The following is a 19,378-nucleotide window of genomic DNA, read 5'->3' as shown; positions in this document are numbered from 1 at the left end:
GATACATGAAACTGACCAAGTTCTGATGTAAACGCTTTCCAGTCAAAATTTTTATTTTAACATTTTGTATATGTTTTATTTATTTAAAAGTGCAGCAACTATGAACTTGTATATCATAAATTAAAGTAGTCAGTCCTGTCACGTGTCCAACACTTCAAGCAGTGAAAGAAAGTGTAACTGTTACCCTACAGCCCTGTAAAGTGTGCAGTGCTTGATTTGGGACGGGGCCGTGCTCCCGTCAGACGCCCGCGCACATGGCGTGGCGTCACGGCGGAGGCGGAGTCCCGAGTGGTGACACGTCAGAGCGCCGCGGGGCCGAGCTCGAGCTGCTGTTGCTGCTGCTGGTGTGTCGCGCGCGCAGGGGAACGAGCTCCGTGTCTGGCGCGTCTCACGAAAGCATGAGGCTGTCGATGCTGGTGGCGCTGGTGCGGCCCGTGGGGCCGGTGATCGTGGGCATCTCGCTGGGCTTCACGCTCAGTCTGCTCAGCGTCACGTGGGTGGACGAGCCGTGCGACGGCGGCGGAGGAGGCGGCGGGTTCGGGGCGACCGAGGGGATGCTGCTGCTGCTGGGCCAGGCGGGGAGCAGCCTGAAGGGGGCCCGCAAGCCCAGCTCCATATCCACAGGGACGCAGGAGCACGGAGACGCCGAGGAGGAGGACTTCCAGCCCCGCATAGTCCCGTACAACAAGCCGGCCCAGCAGCAGCAGAGTTCCGCCAAGAAAGTTTTCAGGTGAGTTAACTACTTTAACCTCATCCGCTCCGGAGTTCTGGAGCTTTATTCGGATCTTTATACCCGCCCCTCTCTGTCTCTCTTTCTGTCTCTCTGTCTCTCACTGTCTGTCCCCCTCTCTCTCTTTTTCTGTCTCTCTCTCCTTATCTTTCTCTCTCTCTCTCTCTCTCTCTGTCTCTCTCTAACTGTCTCTCTCTCTCCTTATCTCTCTCTCTCTAACTGTCTCTCTCTCCTTATCTTTCTCTCTCTCTCTCTCTCTCTCTCTAACTGTCTCTCTCTCCTTATCTCTCTCTCTCTAACTGTCTCTCTCTCAACAACAAACTCCACATTTCCGTTGTTGTGGTTTAAAGGGACACTTCACCGAATTTACTTTGTTATTAAACAACAGCCTTTATTTAAACTGCCAAATCAAGTCAATGCAATTTACATCACATAAGTACAGGTGAGTGAAAACCTAGGCGCAAACTACCTTTAGTATACATCGAGAACACTGAGGAATTTACACACTGTGGAACAGCTCACATGAGTAATATCATTCTCATACTGTCATCATGATAGGCTCCATCTTTTTGAAACATGTTGGAATAAACAAACAGTGAGCCTGTTTGTGGCGCTTTATTAAGAACAAAAACAGCAGCATTACTTTAACAGCTTCAAGTATTTTTTTCCTTAATTAAGTACTGGATGCATTTCAGTTTTTAAGAGTTCTTTTCAAGAAATGTACGCTTTAGATCGACAAAATTAAATTATATTTATTGTAGTTGAGTTAATCACTTAATAAAATATGATTATTTTATAAATGCTTGTATTTCCCTGTATTACTGTGAGGGGACAGTAATAATAGTTTAGTGTGGTTTAGGTCATGCAGAGTAGATCATTTTTCACTGTATTATAATATCTCAGAAAAGAGAGGAAGAGTGAGCAAGTGGGCGAAAGACACAGCGAATAAGAGAGATCGACAGAGAGACAGTACAACCGCTTAAAAGATTTCAGCACAGTGGCTTTGTGAACAATTTGAATGATCTGCGCTTCTTTGTGTGTGCTCTCCGCTTTTGTGTGCCAAAGCACAGTCGCGTTTGGTGCAGTCGTACACTTATCTTTTACAGTATCAGAAATAGGCACAGAATATTCCTGAGACATTTCAGCCTGTCCCTTGTTAGGACCAAATTTCAATACCCAGCTCTAATAACATTTATAAACATACAAAATTTTAAAAGTACATAGTATAAAAATATACTGCCTGGTTCCCCACCTGGATTTAACAAATGTGCAAATGTGTAAGAGCTTCCCATTGGATAATTACTGCATGGGTTATGTTTCAGCTGGCAACTAGTTATTTAACCGTAACCGATGCAGTGAGTAGCTTCTCATTTGTTAAACAATTATGTGAAAGACAAATCCTGTGGTCGTGGAAAAGATGTTAATCAATTTCAGAAGGTCCAAATTATTGGCATGAATCAAACAGAACAAATCTAAGGAGAAAACAAAAACTACTAAAATCAGGTTAAGAACTGTCCAAATATTTTATTAAAAAGTGGAAGGACAAAAGGGAACATCAGGAAAGAATGTGGTTGGAAAAGAAATTGCAACGTCTTAAATGTTTGGTGAATTTAAATAATTGAAAAACAACAATATAACTCAGGAATATGATTAATAGTGATAGTAAGAGTATTTCCATACCCACAAAACAACTAAAATGATTTCAGTTTGCTGGAAAACAATGGGGAGCAAAGGTCCTATGGTCTGAGGAATCAAGCTTTATCCTGTTCAAGAGTGTTTGGACATCAGGGTAAGAAGAGAGGCGGCGGAATGCCTAGTGCCTACTGTACAAGCCTGTCTAGGTTTAGCAATGTTATGTGAAAGAATTATTGTGAGATCATCATTTTCACACATGGATTGTTCACCAGAGTCCAGATCTGAACCCCATTAAGAATTTTTGGGATGTGCTGGAGTAGACATTGGGCAGAGGTTCAAATCTACCATCATCAATACAAGATACAAAAGTCAGTTTTACAGACCTAGTTTAAGCCCTAGTCCTAGACTATATTTTCTAATGGTATTTTTTTTGGTCAAAAATAGTTTAAATATATTTATATTTGATATATTGCCCAGCTCTAGTAGTGAATGCAATCTAACTAAAGCTTTTAACATTTTTTTAAACTAAACCTGATCTCAAGTTACATAAGATTGTTACAAATCCATTTTTCATGTTATTAAATACATTCACTCTGATGAATATAATGATATGTTGTAGTTGTAGTATTAATTCAAAAGCTACACAATAAGACCATGGATTAGGAACACTCACGCCAGTATACGATGTGAGGTGTTGTCTTGTGTGTGAAGTTAATGACTGACCAGTGTGCTCATGGCAAGGCCAGGTGAATTATAGAAGTTGGAAATCTGCTATTGGGAGTAAATGGATGGGACATTCCATTTTAGAGGTTGTGTGGGTGTTAACATTCCTCGACTCACACTGGTCTTCTGGTCTTGTGGACCAGAAATACACATCATAGAATGTATTACCACCCACAGCGGATAGTGCGAGGAATGTTAATGATCATGGCCAGTGACATCTGGCACAATTTAATCTGTGTGAGAAGACGGGCGACTCTGGCAGAAATTCACATTCAGTGTTTGATACCCCACACGCACACATCCCACCAGGCCAGTACAGTGTGCTTCATAACACAGATTTTTGCTATATGCAGTGTGACTACAATTCTAACATGGATATAAGCAGTATAAAGTCACCACCTGTGGTGTACATCACACACTGATGTAACCTAGAGTGTTCTGCTGTTTCTGCTCGGCTAGAATGCAGTGAACTGACGACAGCATCCTGTAATGAACATCAGTCAGTGACAGCTTCTGTAAATACTGAATCTCTTACAACCTTAGACCAATTATAGATTAATTCCCACATGCCAAAAGTTGTTTTTTTTCCCCAGAATATTCCAGGCTACTCAAATATGTCTTAAAGAGTAACTATATTCCCAAGACATGTTTTAACATTAATAGCTAAAATATGTTCTCTGTGCTCTGTAATAATGAAATATACCAGCCCTGCTTAAAATGCTTAAAAACAATTTTTGAGGTTTAGATTTTGAATATTTTAAACAAAAGTATCAAACAAAAAAGAAAAAAAAAAGTAATTTTACTTTATATATAAGTTATTATATATAAAGTTATTTTCATGAACATGATCTGCAATAGCAGATTAGACATAATGGATAACTGTTTTATAAGATGGATTAATTACTGATGTATGGTGGTGTAAACTATGTCGTAGATACAATGTTAATTAAGTAGCAACACAACTTTGTCACCATCTCAAACAATATAATCTAGTGTAGTTTACTGAGGCATTGTACAGTATCATTATTTCTCTTAAGCATAGTCATCTTTTAGTGATCTCATCCAGCCCTACCGTCACTGTTAAAGTATATTACTGTAGAGTAAGATGTTATTGTATAATGAACTTTATTTATATAGCCCCTTTCATACATAAAAATGCAGCTGCAAGTAATTTACAATGAAATTAAATAAAACGGAAAAATGATAAAAATGATAAGTAATTTAAAGCAAATAAAAAGTAAAGGTTTAATGAAAACATTGAATAAAACATTAAAAAAAGAAAAATATATAGTAAAATAAACATAAGAATAAAAATAAGAACAGTCAATAGAAAGCTAAACTAAAAATAATGTTTTTAGAAAGCTAAACTAATAGAAAGCTAAACTAAAAATAATGTTTTTAGCTGTTTATTTTTTTTAAGTTAATAAAACTTGATGCCTGATGAATATTAATTGGTGAAGAATTCCAGATCCAGAGCATAAAAACAGAAAGCTGCTTTTTTGTGCCTTATCCTGGGAATATTCAGTAAAGCAGCTCCTGATGATCTTAATGCACGATTTGGAACATATTCTGTCAGACAGTCTGAGATGTATGTAGGTGCTAACCTATTAAAAGGTTTATAAACCAGTAAAAGATTTTTTAAATCAATTCTGAACGACACAGGCAGCCAGTGAAGTAAAGCTAAAACAGGTGTTATATTTATCCTTTTTTGTGTGTGTTAGGATATATAATATATTTAGTATATTTAACACAGAAGCATAAACTTCTTTATACTTCAATGTCCACAGTGTTTTAGTTTTCTGTGTGCAGGGATATAGTCAGCACTGGTCGGTCAGGGGAGCCAGTCCCAGTAGCAGACCGCCTCATGATCCTTATCCTCGTTTCTCTCACGCACCGGCATTCTAATGGTGTCATTGGGTCACATTAAGCCTGCTGTCAGTCACAGCTCAGGGGTTTAGCAGCTGAAACCTCCGACCTGTGGTCTAAATATTGGGCTCTGGAACAAGTCGGTTAGATTAAACAATCATTTTGAGCTAGATCGGACGCGGTGGAAGAGATGGGGAGGTGCATCTTTAAGAAACTATGTGAGCAATCTTTGAGCTTTGAGGTGGAGTTGGTTTGCTAGATGTTGTGACTCATATAAGGAAGGCTGAGAAACAAAGACATAGATTGAGAAGACTGTTGGTGGAAGGTGTCGATACATGATAAACTTCTTCTTAATGTGCGAGTCAGTGTTCTTAAAGATGATGAATTTCTTTGTAATAACAGGTATTTGAAAATACTAACTTCCTTTTACACTGAGAGAGAATTCTGATTCATCCTGGTTGCTATAGGCTTTTCAATTGTATTAAATTTTAGGCCACTTTACACTGAATTGTTTTCTATTTAGTCATATTTTTTATATGGCCAACTTTAACTTCATCTTCATTCCTTCGTTTTTTTTGTTTGTTTGTTTTTTTTACTTTTACACTTTAATGCACTGATTATTCCAAAAGTCATAGAACAGGAACTAGTATTGCGTCCCAAGACTTTTGCTATATTCCATGGAAGCTGAAAAACCATAAGTGACCTGTAGAATATGTGTGTGGGGTCTCTTGCAATGAATCAAAGATGGACGCCGCATCGCCGTTCCCATTCATTCAATGAAAATGAAGCCAAAATCTTCCGGCGATCTTTTGGCGATGCTGATACCCGAGTCTGCACAGTAGAGACCAGAGGAGGGTGAAAGACTGTAGAGAGCAGCCTACTCATTTAAATAACCTCGCCCCTGAGGGCTGCCTCGAGGTCACAGGCTGCAGAGCGGAGCGGAGCTGACGGTCTGTTATTGGTCCCGCCCATAACCAGCCCTTTTACAATAACCACACCTTTTTTAATAGAGCCGAATAATGTTTTAAAACATGAATTCTGTGGGGATATAAAAATTGTACAGTATAAGCAGAGGTTACACTAGCTCTTGCATGTAAATAATGAAGGTAGAATTACAGTATATTGGAACAAAAACGTGATTGAAAGTTGTCTGTTTTGCCATTGAAACCTATGGGGATGGGTGGGGTTACACAGCTTTCTGCAACCGAACAGCAGGGGGCGCCCAACCTGTGGTGGCTTCACTTTTGAGAGACAATGCTCTGTCCAGCTATACACAGTCTATGCAATGAATGTAGATGTGATTTCTGCCAGATCACAAATTCCAGCCAGACTCCACTGGTCACTATTATTACCACTCACAGCTCTGTCCACTGTGGGTGATAATGCCTTGTATGACATATTTTCGCTGCACAGGTAACACTGCAGATCAAGGAATGTTTAATTCCTACATAACTTAAAAAAAAAGGAATGCCCCATTCATGTGGCACTCATACAGTTTCCATATATGAACTGTGTTGTGAAGAAAGATATGGAAGATTTATAAATATAGTGCTTTCAAAGTACGTCAAACTTTTTAAAAATTTCTCAATGATGAAAACCCTGTTTTTGTCATCTGTTTTTTTTTCTGTCCTCTTCTCTAAAGTTACTGCTTCAGATGATTTCTGACACAAATCAAGCAGTGTTTTTCATCATATACCGTCTAATTTTCTTTGTCTCACTTCAGGGCCAAGTATGCCAGCACGGAGCTGGGCATCCGAGAGCGTCTCTTTGTGGCAGTCATGACCTCCAAGAACAGCTTGAACACACTGGCGGTGGCCGCCAACCGCACTCTGAACCACCACCTGGATGGTCGAATCATCTTCTTCACCGGCACGCGCAACCGCAAGGTCCCGCACGGAATGTTCGTTGTCGCCCACGGCGAAGAGCGTCCGGTGCCGAGCATGTTTCAGACGCTGCGCTACCTTTTGGAGCATCACGTTACTGAGTACGACTGGTTCTACTTTCTCCAGGATGACACCTACACCCAACCTGATAGATTGAAGACGCTGGTGGGCCACATGAGCATTGACCACCGGCTGTATTTGGGCCGCCCGGGGGAGTTCATCGGAGGTGAAGCCCAGGGACGGTACTGCCAGGGCAGGTTTGGGTTTCTCCTGTCCAGGGCCTTGCTGCTGAAGCTCCAGCCTTTCCTGGAGCAGTGCCGGACCGATATTGTGAGTGTCAGGACTGACGAGTGGCTTGGACGCTGCATCATTGATTACGCTGGCACCAGCTGTGTGGAGGAACATGAGGTAAGATGGGGCTTGATTAGTGGTAGTAATGCATCTAATCATATTGCAGTGTTTAAACCAAACTGGATTACAGATACAATATTTACATTTACAATAATTACATTAGCTGAGCTAACATATCTTTAGCATTTGTTTGTTTATCAACTGACTGCCTATCTCTGTGTAAATTCCAAGTTAGCTAGCTACATGAAACTGGTAAGTAAACTTGGGTATATTTATGACTACAATTGCACAACTAAATAAATGATTGTTAGAGTTTACCAGATAGTTAAATAAATGTGTCTCTAGAATAGCACTACTAAATAGGGCAGGGTATCTTTAAAATATATATTTTTTAATTGATACTGACAGCAATACCAAAACTATACTTTTTACAGTAAATCACAAAAGAGTACAAATCCTTTAATTCACATAAAATTCTATAATTTTGATGACAGTGAATAAACTATATTTTGCATTATTAGCTTGTGCTTCCTTACACTGTCATAAATCCTATTGGTTGCTCAATATATTAATAGAAACTATAGATTTAAGACATTTATATTTATTTGAAACAAATAAACAAAAACAAATCAGCAGTGTAAATGTCAAACAGTGCACATATTTCCTAAGCGATTTCCAATGGATATTTAAATGTAAATAAAATAATCTGCAATATATTTGTTGTATTTAAAATGATGATGGATTTAATATAATTAAATCACTTAAATTATTTAAAATGATCAATTAAAATAAAAAAAATGATACATTTTTTAAATGCTGAAAGTTCCCTGTATGTACGGGAGGGTGGCAGTAATAATAATGGATAGTGGTTTAGGCCTGACAGACTAGTCAGCACAGTGACAGAGGAAAAAACAAAGAAAAAGAAAAAACAGATAATAGAACCATTTTTCCCCCAAACCTTTTAGTTTTACCTCAGTTTTTTAAAGACATTTTGGTTGGTACCTTTTTGGTTTTGTATTTCAATACCCAGTCCTACTGCTGAAATAAATTCAGGATTAAAATAGCACTCCTATGACAAATTAAACCAAACTAAATAGTGTTAAATAAGGACTTAGTAAAGACTTACACAACTTAAAAATAAACATGCACAAAATCTGTGCATGTCCTGTTTGTTTAGTTCCTTCTCTGGTCAAACCAATTACTGATGTCCTTACAGTTCATTCTGATCATGAGACTCAAATTAGCCATGAATAAGATAGCATCACAAAGACGTGAGTTGGACGAGTAGGGGTTAGAGTGTGTAACTGCTGATCTGACATAGATCATCCAGTTCCAGCAGCAGCAGCTCAGTGTAGATACAGCAGACTGTTCACCCGCATGGTTTCATCGAGAGGGCCGTGTTTATGTTGGTCACAAGTGACTTCATTTTTCAGCCCAAGCTCCCGGGTGTCAGCAGGAAACCACATTACCCAGGAGTCTGTGCCTTCTATGAGAGGGTGCCCTGTTCCGTGTGGAGATGCAGGGGGGTGAAGAGTGATACGTGATCTGGATCATCTACGTGCACCATGTTCAGGGCTTCAGTCCCAGTTTCTGATAACGATGCACTCACTAGCACGTAGTCATAGGGTTATCAGAATGTCTTTTGGCCCTTAGAAAAATAACATAAGGATTTTAATTCTTTAATTTTAATAAGACTTCAGGCTACACAAATCATACTGTCCTGCTTAATCACTTTTTTTTTTTGCTGTAATGCATTTGTCTGAGCTGTTATCAAATGACAAGCTGCATGACAGGGTGGACAATGACAAGGTGGACAGTTTAAGACATGATTGATCTAGAGTTGCAGACGTTTTGAATTGTTTATAGTAGGGGTGTGATGAGATCTCGTGGCACGAGATATCGCGAGATATCGTGACGATATTTCTTGTCAGGCTTAAACCTGTCTCGCGGGGGGGAAAAAAAATCAGTTAAGTGTGGACTTTTTAAGTGGGATCTGGCAACCCAGTAGCTATAGCTATAGAACGTGCTGGCTGAGCAGTGAGAGCAGCTTAAAGCAGAAGAGGAAAATTCAGGCATTTGCATAGAAGCTGCTTCTGCTACTTTTTAAGTTGTATGTCTGGATGCATTTTGGCTCCAGAGGAAACAATAAACGGTAACAGAGTGACCAACAAGACATAAACCATATATAAATACTGTAAATAGATCCTACACGTGACTGTTTCATAGGCAGTTGTACTAATCCCTTAGCTCTGTACTGTATTTAATGTTCTGTCTCTGTTTGCACTTCAAGCATAGGCTTAATATGACTGGTTGTGGTTTGCACTTATTGTTTGCACTATATAAGACCTAGAAAAGTTTTATTTTTATTTTTTATTCTTATTTCTTTTTCTTTTAGAATCAATGTGTGATAGAAACCAGTCTGTTAAGTGTGCGTTATATGATTCCGTCAAATAAAACTAGTTAAAAAATATAAAAATAGTTTAAGCCATTTTTCATTTTTGATGTTTTCTTTAAAAGTTTATTTTTAAATCTCGTCTCGTCTTGTTCTCGTGACCCCAATATCGTGTCTCGTCTCGTCTCGTGATATTAGTGTCTCGTCACACCCCTAGTTTATAGTGATTGTTTTAAAGATACCTTTAGGTTTAGTAAAATTATTTTTCATTACTGTAATTATTTACTACAACTGTGATAGTAGTAGCCTAAGCTTTATTTCAGATAAATATGTAGACAATATAAGACATTTTAAGTGGAATTAACATAATTATATAATTGCTGAATTGGGCTGGTTATTGACACTGATTTCCTGAACCGATATAGTTTGGTATCAATTCATTTAGGGACATTTTAGCTTCAATTACAGGTTTTGTTCGGATATGAAAAGAGATTTTCAGATAACTAAGGTTGTAATTGTACCAGGAACAAACAACCTACCATTATTAAAATTATTGGTCAGTCCAAGGGCATTTTCTCAGTCTTCTTAAATTCGCCTTCAAAGACACTAGATCAATTATAAAGAGAAACTTTAAAAACGAATTCTACATATCTCTATTAAAAAGAAATTCTACATAAAATTATATTTAAATGTGTAAGAAAATAAATGAATCAATAAATGAAAATGTATAAAATCATTAATCAAGAAGTGTATTACAGTTTAGTGAAAGTTTGACTAGTTCATCACAAATCAGTTGTGCAGACACAGCATTTATCCAGTGTCTCATTTAGTCTAGTGCTGGGTGGTATACCGGTTTATACTCTATACTGGAGGGAAATTTAGACCCGGTATGCATTTTTCACATACTGCCATACCACTAGAGGCGCTGCAGCGTGCTGTGTAGAACAGCACCTCCAAAGAAGCACAGTAGAGCTCGCTAGGTAACCAGCACTCTATCCTGCCTGGAGAAACATGAGAACAGAACTTCTGGAGCTTCTGCTGCTGCTTCTTGCAATATGTGCAACTATAGCCTTGTTTATCTATATTAAAACTGTAACTTAAAGGATAATATTAATGCACATTGAACCGAATGTATTTTTTAACTGGAGAACCAAGGGAACTGTGATAAAGTGATAAACAGCAGCCTAAATACTGTAATGCCTCTAATGGCTTCAAAAAATATTTTGTAAAATGTTGTGCAATATAACAATTGAGAAACATCTCTTTTGAATACTTAAACATTGAGTATTTTAGGTCCATTTATAGTGTTTATGGAACTATTTAAAATATTTTGTTTTGTAATGGAAGCCGTGTTAAAGTTATTGGCGTATTTTTCTAAGGTCTATTGTTTATATTCTTCAGCTGTTTTTCTGATAATGAGGTCTGATTTCTTCATATTTTGTGTACATTTTTGGAACAAAGTAAAACCAATACTAATTTAAAGCCTTAGTGTTTTATATTATATGTCATAAACCTATATTTAAGCCCAGTCGTGCAAAAAATAAAAATAATAAATAAAAATACAGTGATATACTGTGAAACCGTCAGAATCTTGCAAAATACTGTGATATACATTTTTGTTTTTTTATTAACCCGGCTCTGAAACTGAAGCCAGTGTGTAGAACCAGGCAGAGAGAGTGAGCTTGTATATTGGTCGAGTGGAAGGTCAATCTTTAATTTATATCATTTGAAATCAGATCTGTTAAGTGAAAATCATTTCAAATTAAAGAATCATTTTTTTTAACCCACGCCTATTGCTTAACTTGCAGCAAGTGTCTTCAGACCCTTGAAAATAGAACAGTGTGAAGTTTATGACGTCACTGATGTCAACGGTTAGTTTGTTTTTTAAAGGGGTGTGGTTATCCTCCACAATAGACACATTATACTGATATTGACCCAGTCGTGGGATTGCAAAACGCCCCATATTAAGTCACAAAGTTGTGTGGACAGAATGTGTCACATGGTTTGTTGTGCTGAATGTGTGTTATGTAGGGTTTACTGTGAGGTGAATTAAATGGGATTGGCAGGGTTGTGTGTGCTGGGTCTTCTAAGTGTTTCAGCAGCTCTACTCTTTAGGCATGGGGCTAGAACAACTGTGTTCTAAACAGCACAATCTGCATCTAAAATTTCACTTGAATAAGGTAAATTAAAGGTTTCAAAGGGAACTGTTTACCCATTTAAACATCTATTTTTTTATACTCCATATTTGAAGAACATTACTAATTCATCCTTTTTCTTTTTCTCTAAGGAGGGGTAGAATGTTTGTTGAGTTTATGTGGTCCCTACCTCCAGGCTGTTGCTTTGTAATTACTAGGAGGAAACCAGTTTTGCTAAATTTCCATGTTATACCAGGGTGTTGCTTTAAGGTTCTTAGGTACTTGTTTAGTAGTTACAAATGTGTTTCTGGTGTTAGGTGTAGCTAGGAAGCTTCTATGGCATCCTCAGTGGTTTATAGAGGGTTGCTATGGTGTTGCTAGGTGCTTGCTGTTCAGTTGTAGAAATATCTCGGGTGGTTGCAATGGCATCTAGATGGTTGATTTGGTGTTACTAACCTGGAGTTAAAACAATGTGGATATCTTAAAAAAAAAACAAAAAAAAAAAACACGATGGGCTTTTTTTTTTTTAGTGTAGCAATTGTCCCAGAATTGTCCTCAGAGCAGATGGGAGAACAGAACATTGTGCCTGGTTAAAAGTCCTGTTCATTTATATGCAAATAAAAACAACAGCATTGAGTTTGGCAAAGTTCAGTCATGTTCAGTTATGGTACGATAAGTAGACAACTTAATTATTGGTACAGGTCTAATTTTGTGCTTAAACACACTGAGAAATGGCACATTTCTTCACAGAAAGTTTAATAATGCTGTTTAACTGGATGAAGTACAGCATTTTTTTAATAAAAATCACTGCATTTAAGTAATCATAGTTTTTAAATGACGTTTTTAAGAATCTGCCCCTACTAATGCATTTTGTCTGTGTGCAAAAATACGAAACATCTTGTGTATTGTAATTTAATCCAATGTGAACATGCTGGTTTTGGTTGGCAGAGACGTAAGCTGTCAGTCTCATTAGAGTCGAAACATATCATACCCCAAACAGATCGTAATGGGTTTCGCTGTCAGAGCAGTCGCAGTGAACCGAACACATTCCCCGCCATGTTTTTGGTTTCTGATCCCTTGCAGAGGTTTTGGATCTGAAACTGAGCTTGTGAGCCGGATTAGCGTACCTGAGCGCCCGGCTCCCGGTGAGAGTCTGCCCAGAGCTACGGACTTCCTGCTCTCCGGCCTGCCGAGAGTCATTAAGTTAATTAGGGTGATTAGGATGAGACGTTTAAATGGCGGTTTACTGGCCTAGAGCGACCATAAACCAACAGTGAAACGGGGTCTGTTGGGTCTTAAAGACCTGTAATTTAACAGATTGGTGTAGTCGTAAAAAAAAAAATATATATATATATATATGTCTTTTTGTTATGGTTTAACACCATTCCAGCTGCCTTTTTGTTGGCTGAACATTTTATAATAAATGGACCAAAATATTATATGCAAGAAAAAAGGCTGTCACAATAACAGAACAGTTTTTTTTGTCCTAAAATTAGTTAATGTTTTTTCTTTTTACAGCATTTCATGCATACAAAAAAATTCAAAATAAATAAAATGTATTAATATTACATTATAAATTGAATTATATTAACTATTATATTATGAATGATATAAAGCATAATAATTAGTGCTGTCAACTTTAAAGCAGTATCTGTATTCACAGAATATTATTAAAATAATCCTGGACGTAATTTGCTGTTTTATTTACAAAGCCTGTTCAGATCATTTCTAAAGAAAATATAAAGAATATTTAAGAATATTTAAGAATATAAAGAATATTTAAGAATATTTATGAATATCTTCTTTGAATGAGTAGAAAAGTTCAAAAAGAGTCCAAAATAAATGGAATCAGATGTCTCATTTCCCTCAACACAGCACAATATAAAATGTACCTTGTACATGATGAACTCCAGCACCAGCTCACCAACTAGTCCGCTCACAGTAGCAGTACTGCTAGCATCTCTGTTGTCCAAAAATCGTTTACCTTAGAAAAATGCAAAAGTTTTCTATGCTTGTTTAGCAGAACACTTCTGCCTAAATCTACTGTCTAAAATTAAAGGAATATTACAGAAAACTAGTTAATTACTATTTTTACTTTGAGTTTTTAACAGTTTAGCTCAATTCACCCCCATTCATTGAGGACTTACTTGTGGGCTCCCTGCCCTTAGAACTTATGGAGGAGTCTAGATTTTCATTTTAGGTGCATGTCCACTATGAGAGACATAATCAAAAAAAGAAAAATGGAAATCACAATGTATGATTTTTAAAAAATGTATTTATGTGTTACTGTTGCAAATCAGTATTTGAACCAACACATGGGACAGCACAACTGCACTGTATTAAAGAGAGGATGACCGGGGCCACATATTGCGAGATTTTGGGGAATAATCTCCTTCCCTCAGTTAAAGCATTAAAGATGGGTCGTGGCTGGGTCTTCCAACATGACAAAGACCCAAAGCATAACCTGCATAACCAAGGAGTGGCTCCATATGAAGTATATGAAGGTTCTGGATTGGCCTAGCCAATCTCCAGACCTAAACCCTATAGAAAATCTTTTAAAGGAGCTCAAAAACCTGGCTGATCTGGAGAAGATCTGTGTGGAGGAATGGGCCAAAATCCCTGCTGCAGTGTGAGCAAACCTGGTGAAAAACCATAGGAAACGTTTGACCTCTTTTATTGCAAACAAAGTCAATTGTAAACACTAATAATAATGCCATTAATATTGGCCATTTGTTATTGGAATGTAAAAAAACATTTACATAATTTTCTTTTGGTTTGTTTTGCAAATTAGCTTTCACCTCATTCATGTTCATTATTAGTAGGCAGCATCACGGTCAGCAAATATAACTGAGGAAATATATTGTACGATAAGTCAATAATGAAATGATTGTGATGGGTCTAGAGGCTATAGGAAAGTATAGTAAGTAGTGATTGAGTTTTTTAGGGCGATTTGTATTTTATTTTAGGAGTTAAGGGATTAAGCATTGGACCAAGTTACAGTGGCATGCAAAAGTTTGGGTACTCCTGCTTAAAATTTCTTGCTACTATTACCAAACCTCCCAAAGGAATAAAGTTAAAAATGACTTAATTTTGTCTGTTTTACAGTTTAAATGTAACAAAGAAGGAAAAGGACAAAAAAGTTTGAGCAACCTGAATGGTTACTTAGTACCTTCAAAGAAAAGCTTTTTAAAGCTGATTATCACCATTTTGTTCTATAATTTGTCTGCCTATATGTGTTTCTTTTTTTTTTTGCAGGGGCTTCATTATAATTACTTTGAGATTGAGAAGGACATGGAGTGGAAAACAATGAGTGTGGAGGAGAACCATCACTTCCAGGATGCTCTTTCTGTCCATCCAGTGAGCAGCCCAGAGCAGATGTATCATTTACACCGATACTTCACCAAGAGAGAACTACAGAAAACATATGAGGAGATCAAGAAGCTTCAGGTGAGAAATTTTGGCCTTTGCACAAACAGAAAGTAAAGGATAAGTGTCTTTTAATTTTGGTTCTGGAGGTGGTTCTGGATCTGATGTCCGTCACAAAATGTTCATGCTCTAGCACATCTGTTAAACTTGCCAAGTTATTGTTGAGCTAATTGTGACCAATAAAGTTTCCAAACTGGACCTCAACAACCAAAATTAAATACCCTTTGTTTAGTAGGTGGCTATTTCCAGCTGTCTGTTCTCAGTTCTTGGCTGTTTGACCCTTAATCAAAACCCCATTTGAATGTTTGTTTGTTCAGTTCAATTAAATTATTTCCAAGTTCTAACAGTTAAAAATTGAAAGATCACTAATGTCTTAATTTCAACATGGTTACTCTGATAATTATTAGAGGTTTGTGTTTGTCCCAGGCGGAGATAAAGAATATAAGCCACGTGGCAGTGGACGGGAACAGGAGTGCTGCCTGGCCCATTGGCATTCCACCTCCATTTCAGCCCAAGAGTCGATTTGAGGTTCTTCGCTGGGACTACTTCACAGAGGAGCAGATGTTCTCCTGTGCCGATGGGGCCCCAAAGTGCCAAATAAATGGAGCAGACCACGAGGATGTAAATAGCGTCATCCAGATGGCTCTAGCAGAGCTTAACAAGAAGTACTCGCCCGTGCTACAACTCAGTGCTCCACGGCTAATCAACGGCTATCGGCGCTTTGATCCAACAAGAGGCATGGAGTACACTCTGGACTTGCAGCTTCAGGCCACGACTGAGTCAGGCCACGGGCAAGCCATCGAGCATCGCGTCCACCTAGTGCGGCCCCTTAGCCAGGTGGAGATCATCCCCATGCCCTACGTGACAGAGGCCACCCGAGTACATGTGGTCCTTCCTTTGACTAGCCCTAATCGTCCCATAGCGCTGCGTTTTCTGGACCTGTGTGCCTCCAACCTGTTTGAGCTGGGCGAGAATGTCGTCCTTACATTCCTCTTCTTATACGAGCCTGCAGAGGCACAGAAAGTGGGCTCCAGTGATGTGTTTGCAGAGGTAAAGGCTAAGGTAGCTGCTGTTGAACACCACTACCCCAATGTGAAGATACCGTGGATCAGCGTGAAGACCGAGAACCCAGGCTTCTTGCGTGTTATGGACATCGTCTCCAGAAAACACCCCGTGGATACTCTTTTCCTCGTTGCTACTGCTGACACTGTCATCAACTCTGAGTTCCTAAACCGATGCCGGATGAATGCAATCAGTGGCTGGCAGGTCTTTTTCCCAATCCATTTCCAGGACTTTGACCCTCGCATAGCCTACCCAGATGGATCTGCCCCAGCTACCCCAGACCTGTTGCGTGAAGCAGGACATTTTGATCGCTACGCTTTTGAAGAAGCGTGCTTCTACAATGCTGACTACATGGCAGCTCGCACTCGGATGACTGCTGATGCGCAGGACAATGATGAACTACTGGAGAGCCTGGACATGTTTGATGTTTTCGTGCAGTACTCGAGCCTGCATGTCTTCCGCGCGGTGGAACCGGCCCTGCGCCAGGCATACCGCAACAGGACCTGCGATCCACAGCTTAGCGAAGACATGTTCCACCGCTGCCTCCAGAGCACCCATGAGGGCATAGGCTCTCGGTCCCAGCTAGCCATGCTGATGTTTGAACAAGAGCAAAGCAACAACACTTGAACTTAAGTGCAAGACTTCACAAAACAGGGAATTGGGGACTGGCTCTTGGCTAGCGAAGATCTCTAAATTTCCTGATTTTGTTTGGGACTGCTGGAGTTTGAAGTTGTGTGGAAAGGAACATTTCTGGGGAGTTCTAGTGGAACTGCAGGAACTTCATGGTTTGCCTGGTCACCCTGTGACAGTGGTGGCAAGAGGAATCGTGGAGGAAATAAAAATGTTTACAGCACAACTAGAGACCTCATAAAGGGTTGAAGTACTGGGTTCCAGGAATTTCCATAATTCCAGTGTTTCTCCAGTCAATCCACCCACATTCTAAATGTATTCCTGTCTTACGCCCACACTTCCTGTTCATGCTAGCTGTGCTTGATGTTGGGAAGCATCCAGTGGAGTATAGCCTGTGTGCCTTTCAGACATTACATTTTCCTCCTTTACTGCTTAATGGTGCAATGTATTTAATGATGTGTAAAGAATCTAAGAATCTGCAACAACTGTTTTTGAGAGTACTCTAAATTTCTCATTTTTTTGTCAATTTGTGTGTGTGTGCGTACGTGTGTGCAAACCTCACTTACTTGGCTTTAACAAAAAGGCAGCGAACACATCAAAGTGCTTTACAAGAACTGAATGTATACCTATGTACTTCGAGTGCCTCGAGTTGGACACATCTGTAGTACAGACATACTGATGCTGAATGAGATTAATCCTATTATGTAGTGCAGTATCTACACAGTCCAGTGCACCTCATTTTTTTGGTTTTGTTTTGTTTTACATTTTCTGTTCACTTCATCAGATTCACTGATCATTTATGACACTTTTGTAGTTCTATAATTGTAGACTATAGTCCTTCTGTCCCTCTGTGAACTTTATTCTACTTTCACACTGTTTTTCACTGGTCAGGACCAGGTTTGTGCCACCATACATATTGCAGACAATAATGGCATCACGTTTTTAATATTGTTACCGCAAAAATACCCTGGAATTTTTTAGCAAAAAAGAAAAATGACACTGTTTTAATTTCCCAGTTAATATCCATGAAAGACAGATTATATCTGTCTGGTATCATTTATTTTTCTTCCTGGATTCATGAAGTGTATTATTAGTACTTCTAAAATGTTAAAATGTTACAATCTGGCATGTAATCGTATGACCAAATAAATTGTAATATTCATCTTGAATTTTTTTTTTTCCAATGTTTTTTCATATCGCCAAGAATATACATCATAACGCAAACCTATTGTGAAATATTGATATCATTTCCAGGCCATACCACCCACCTCTTCATGATTTCAGGATTATTTGAGTAGTGGGTCATTCTCTGCACTGCAGTAAATGTGGTATGGTGGTGGTGTGTTAGTGTGTGTTGTGCTGGTGAACTGTGGATCAGACACAGCAGAGCTGCTGGAGTTTTTAAACATCAGCGTTACTGCTGGACTGAGAATAGTCCACCAACCTGAACTATCCAGCCAACAATGTCCTGTGGACAGTGTCCTGAGGTGAAGCAGTTAGGTAAGAGTGTCTATAGTGGACAGTGAGTTAACACTTTTCAAAACTCCAGCAGCACTGCTGTATCTGATCTACTCGTACCAGCACAACACACACACTAACACCACCATCATACCAGTGCAGTCACTATTAGAGTTGCACGGTGTACCGAAGGTTCGATTCTTTTTCGATACTACGTCATCACAAACGATTCGGTTCTTTAGCATTCGATGCTTTCGATACTGTATATAGCCCAGTCACTAGCTTCAAATGAGTCAAATTAGTCAAGTCAAGTCAAGTAGTTTTATTGTCAGTACTGCATATGTACAGGACATACAGAGAATTGAAATTACGTAACTCTCCTTCCCAATTTTACAGCAAGTACAGATAATAGATATAATAAAGGAGAATGGGAGACACTATGTGTACAATACAGCAGGGACACAAATAGACATACATGAGACAAAAACAAGGTGCAGTGGTGTGGGGGAGGAATAGATATATAAATATAATTAAATAAGTAAAAATAGATATATAATTATAATATAAAAGAGTGGGAGACACTATATGTTCAATACAGCAAGACACAATAAACATACGTAAGACAATAGTGCAATATTGATGGTGATTGAGATGGAATGACAGTAAAAATAGTAAATAACAGTAGTGCAAATACGGTATATGGTATATAGCTTAAGGCTGGTAAAGTGAATGGGTGCGTAAGTCCTTAAAGTTCACAGTTTAATTAAGTGGAATTAAAGTGCGTATTGACAGTGCAAGTATATCAGTAGTGCAGGTGTTGTGTAGTGCAAGTCCGTTTGGAAGGGACCATTACTTTGTGCATTGTAGTGCAGAATTTCAGTACTTTATTAGTGGGGGGGTCAGGATGCTGAGTGAGTGTGTGCTGGGGGCAGGATTGGGATGGGGGGTAGAGCAGGAAGAGAGTTCAGCATCCTCACAGCCTGATGGATGGGGCTGTCTCGCAGTCTGCTGGTCCTCGCCCCGAGACTCCGCAGTCTCCTCCCTGATGGCAGCAGGATGAAGAAGCTGTGTAGTGGGTGGGAGGGAT

The 19,378-nt window shown here is 38.8% G+C and overlaps 1 protein-coding gene across 1 annotated transcript; it reads left to right on the top strand.

Moving 5' to 3' along the window:
* The first annotated feature begins 216 nt into the window (after positions 1 to 216).
* Positions 217 to 18,002, top strand: chpfb (chondroitin polymerizing factor b). The gene is made up of 4 exons (XM_007234566.4): positions 217 to 730; positions 6,678 to 7,245; positions 14,971 to 15,162; positions 15,568 to 18,002. Exons 1-4 carry the CDS (start codon positions 255 to 257, stop codon positions 16,828 to 16,830), a joined length of 2,499 nt encoding a protein of 832 aa, XP_007234628.3. The 5' UTR covers positions 217 to 254; the 3' UTR covers positions 16,831 to 18,002.
* The last annotated feature ends 1,376 nt before the right edge of the window (positions 18,003 to 19,378 follow it).

This window comes from Astyanax mexicanus, chromosome 5 (assembly GCF_023375975.1).
Source record: "Astyanax mexicanus isolate ESR-SI-001 chromosome 5, AstMex3_surface, whole genome shotgun sequence".
Lineage (NCBI taxonomy): Eukaryota > Metazoa > Chordata > Actinopteri > Characiformes > Acestrorhamphidae > Astyanax > Astyanax mexicanus.
This window is presented reverse-complemented; position numbering and strand designations above follow the sequence as displayed.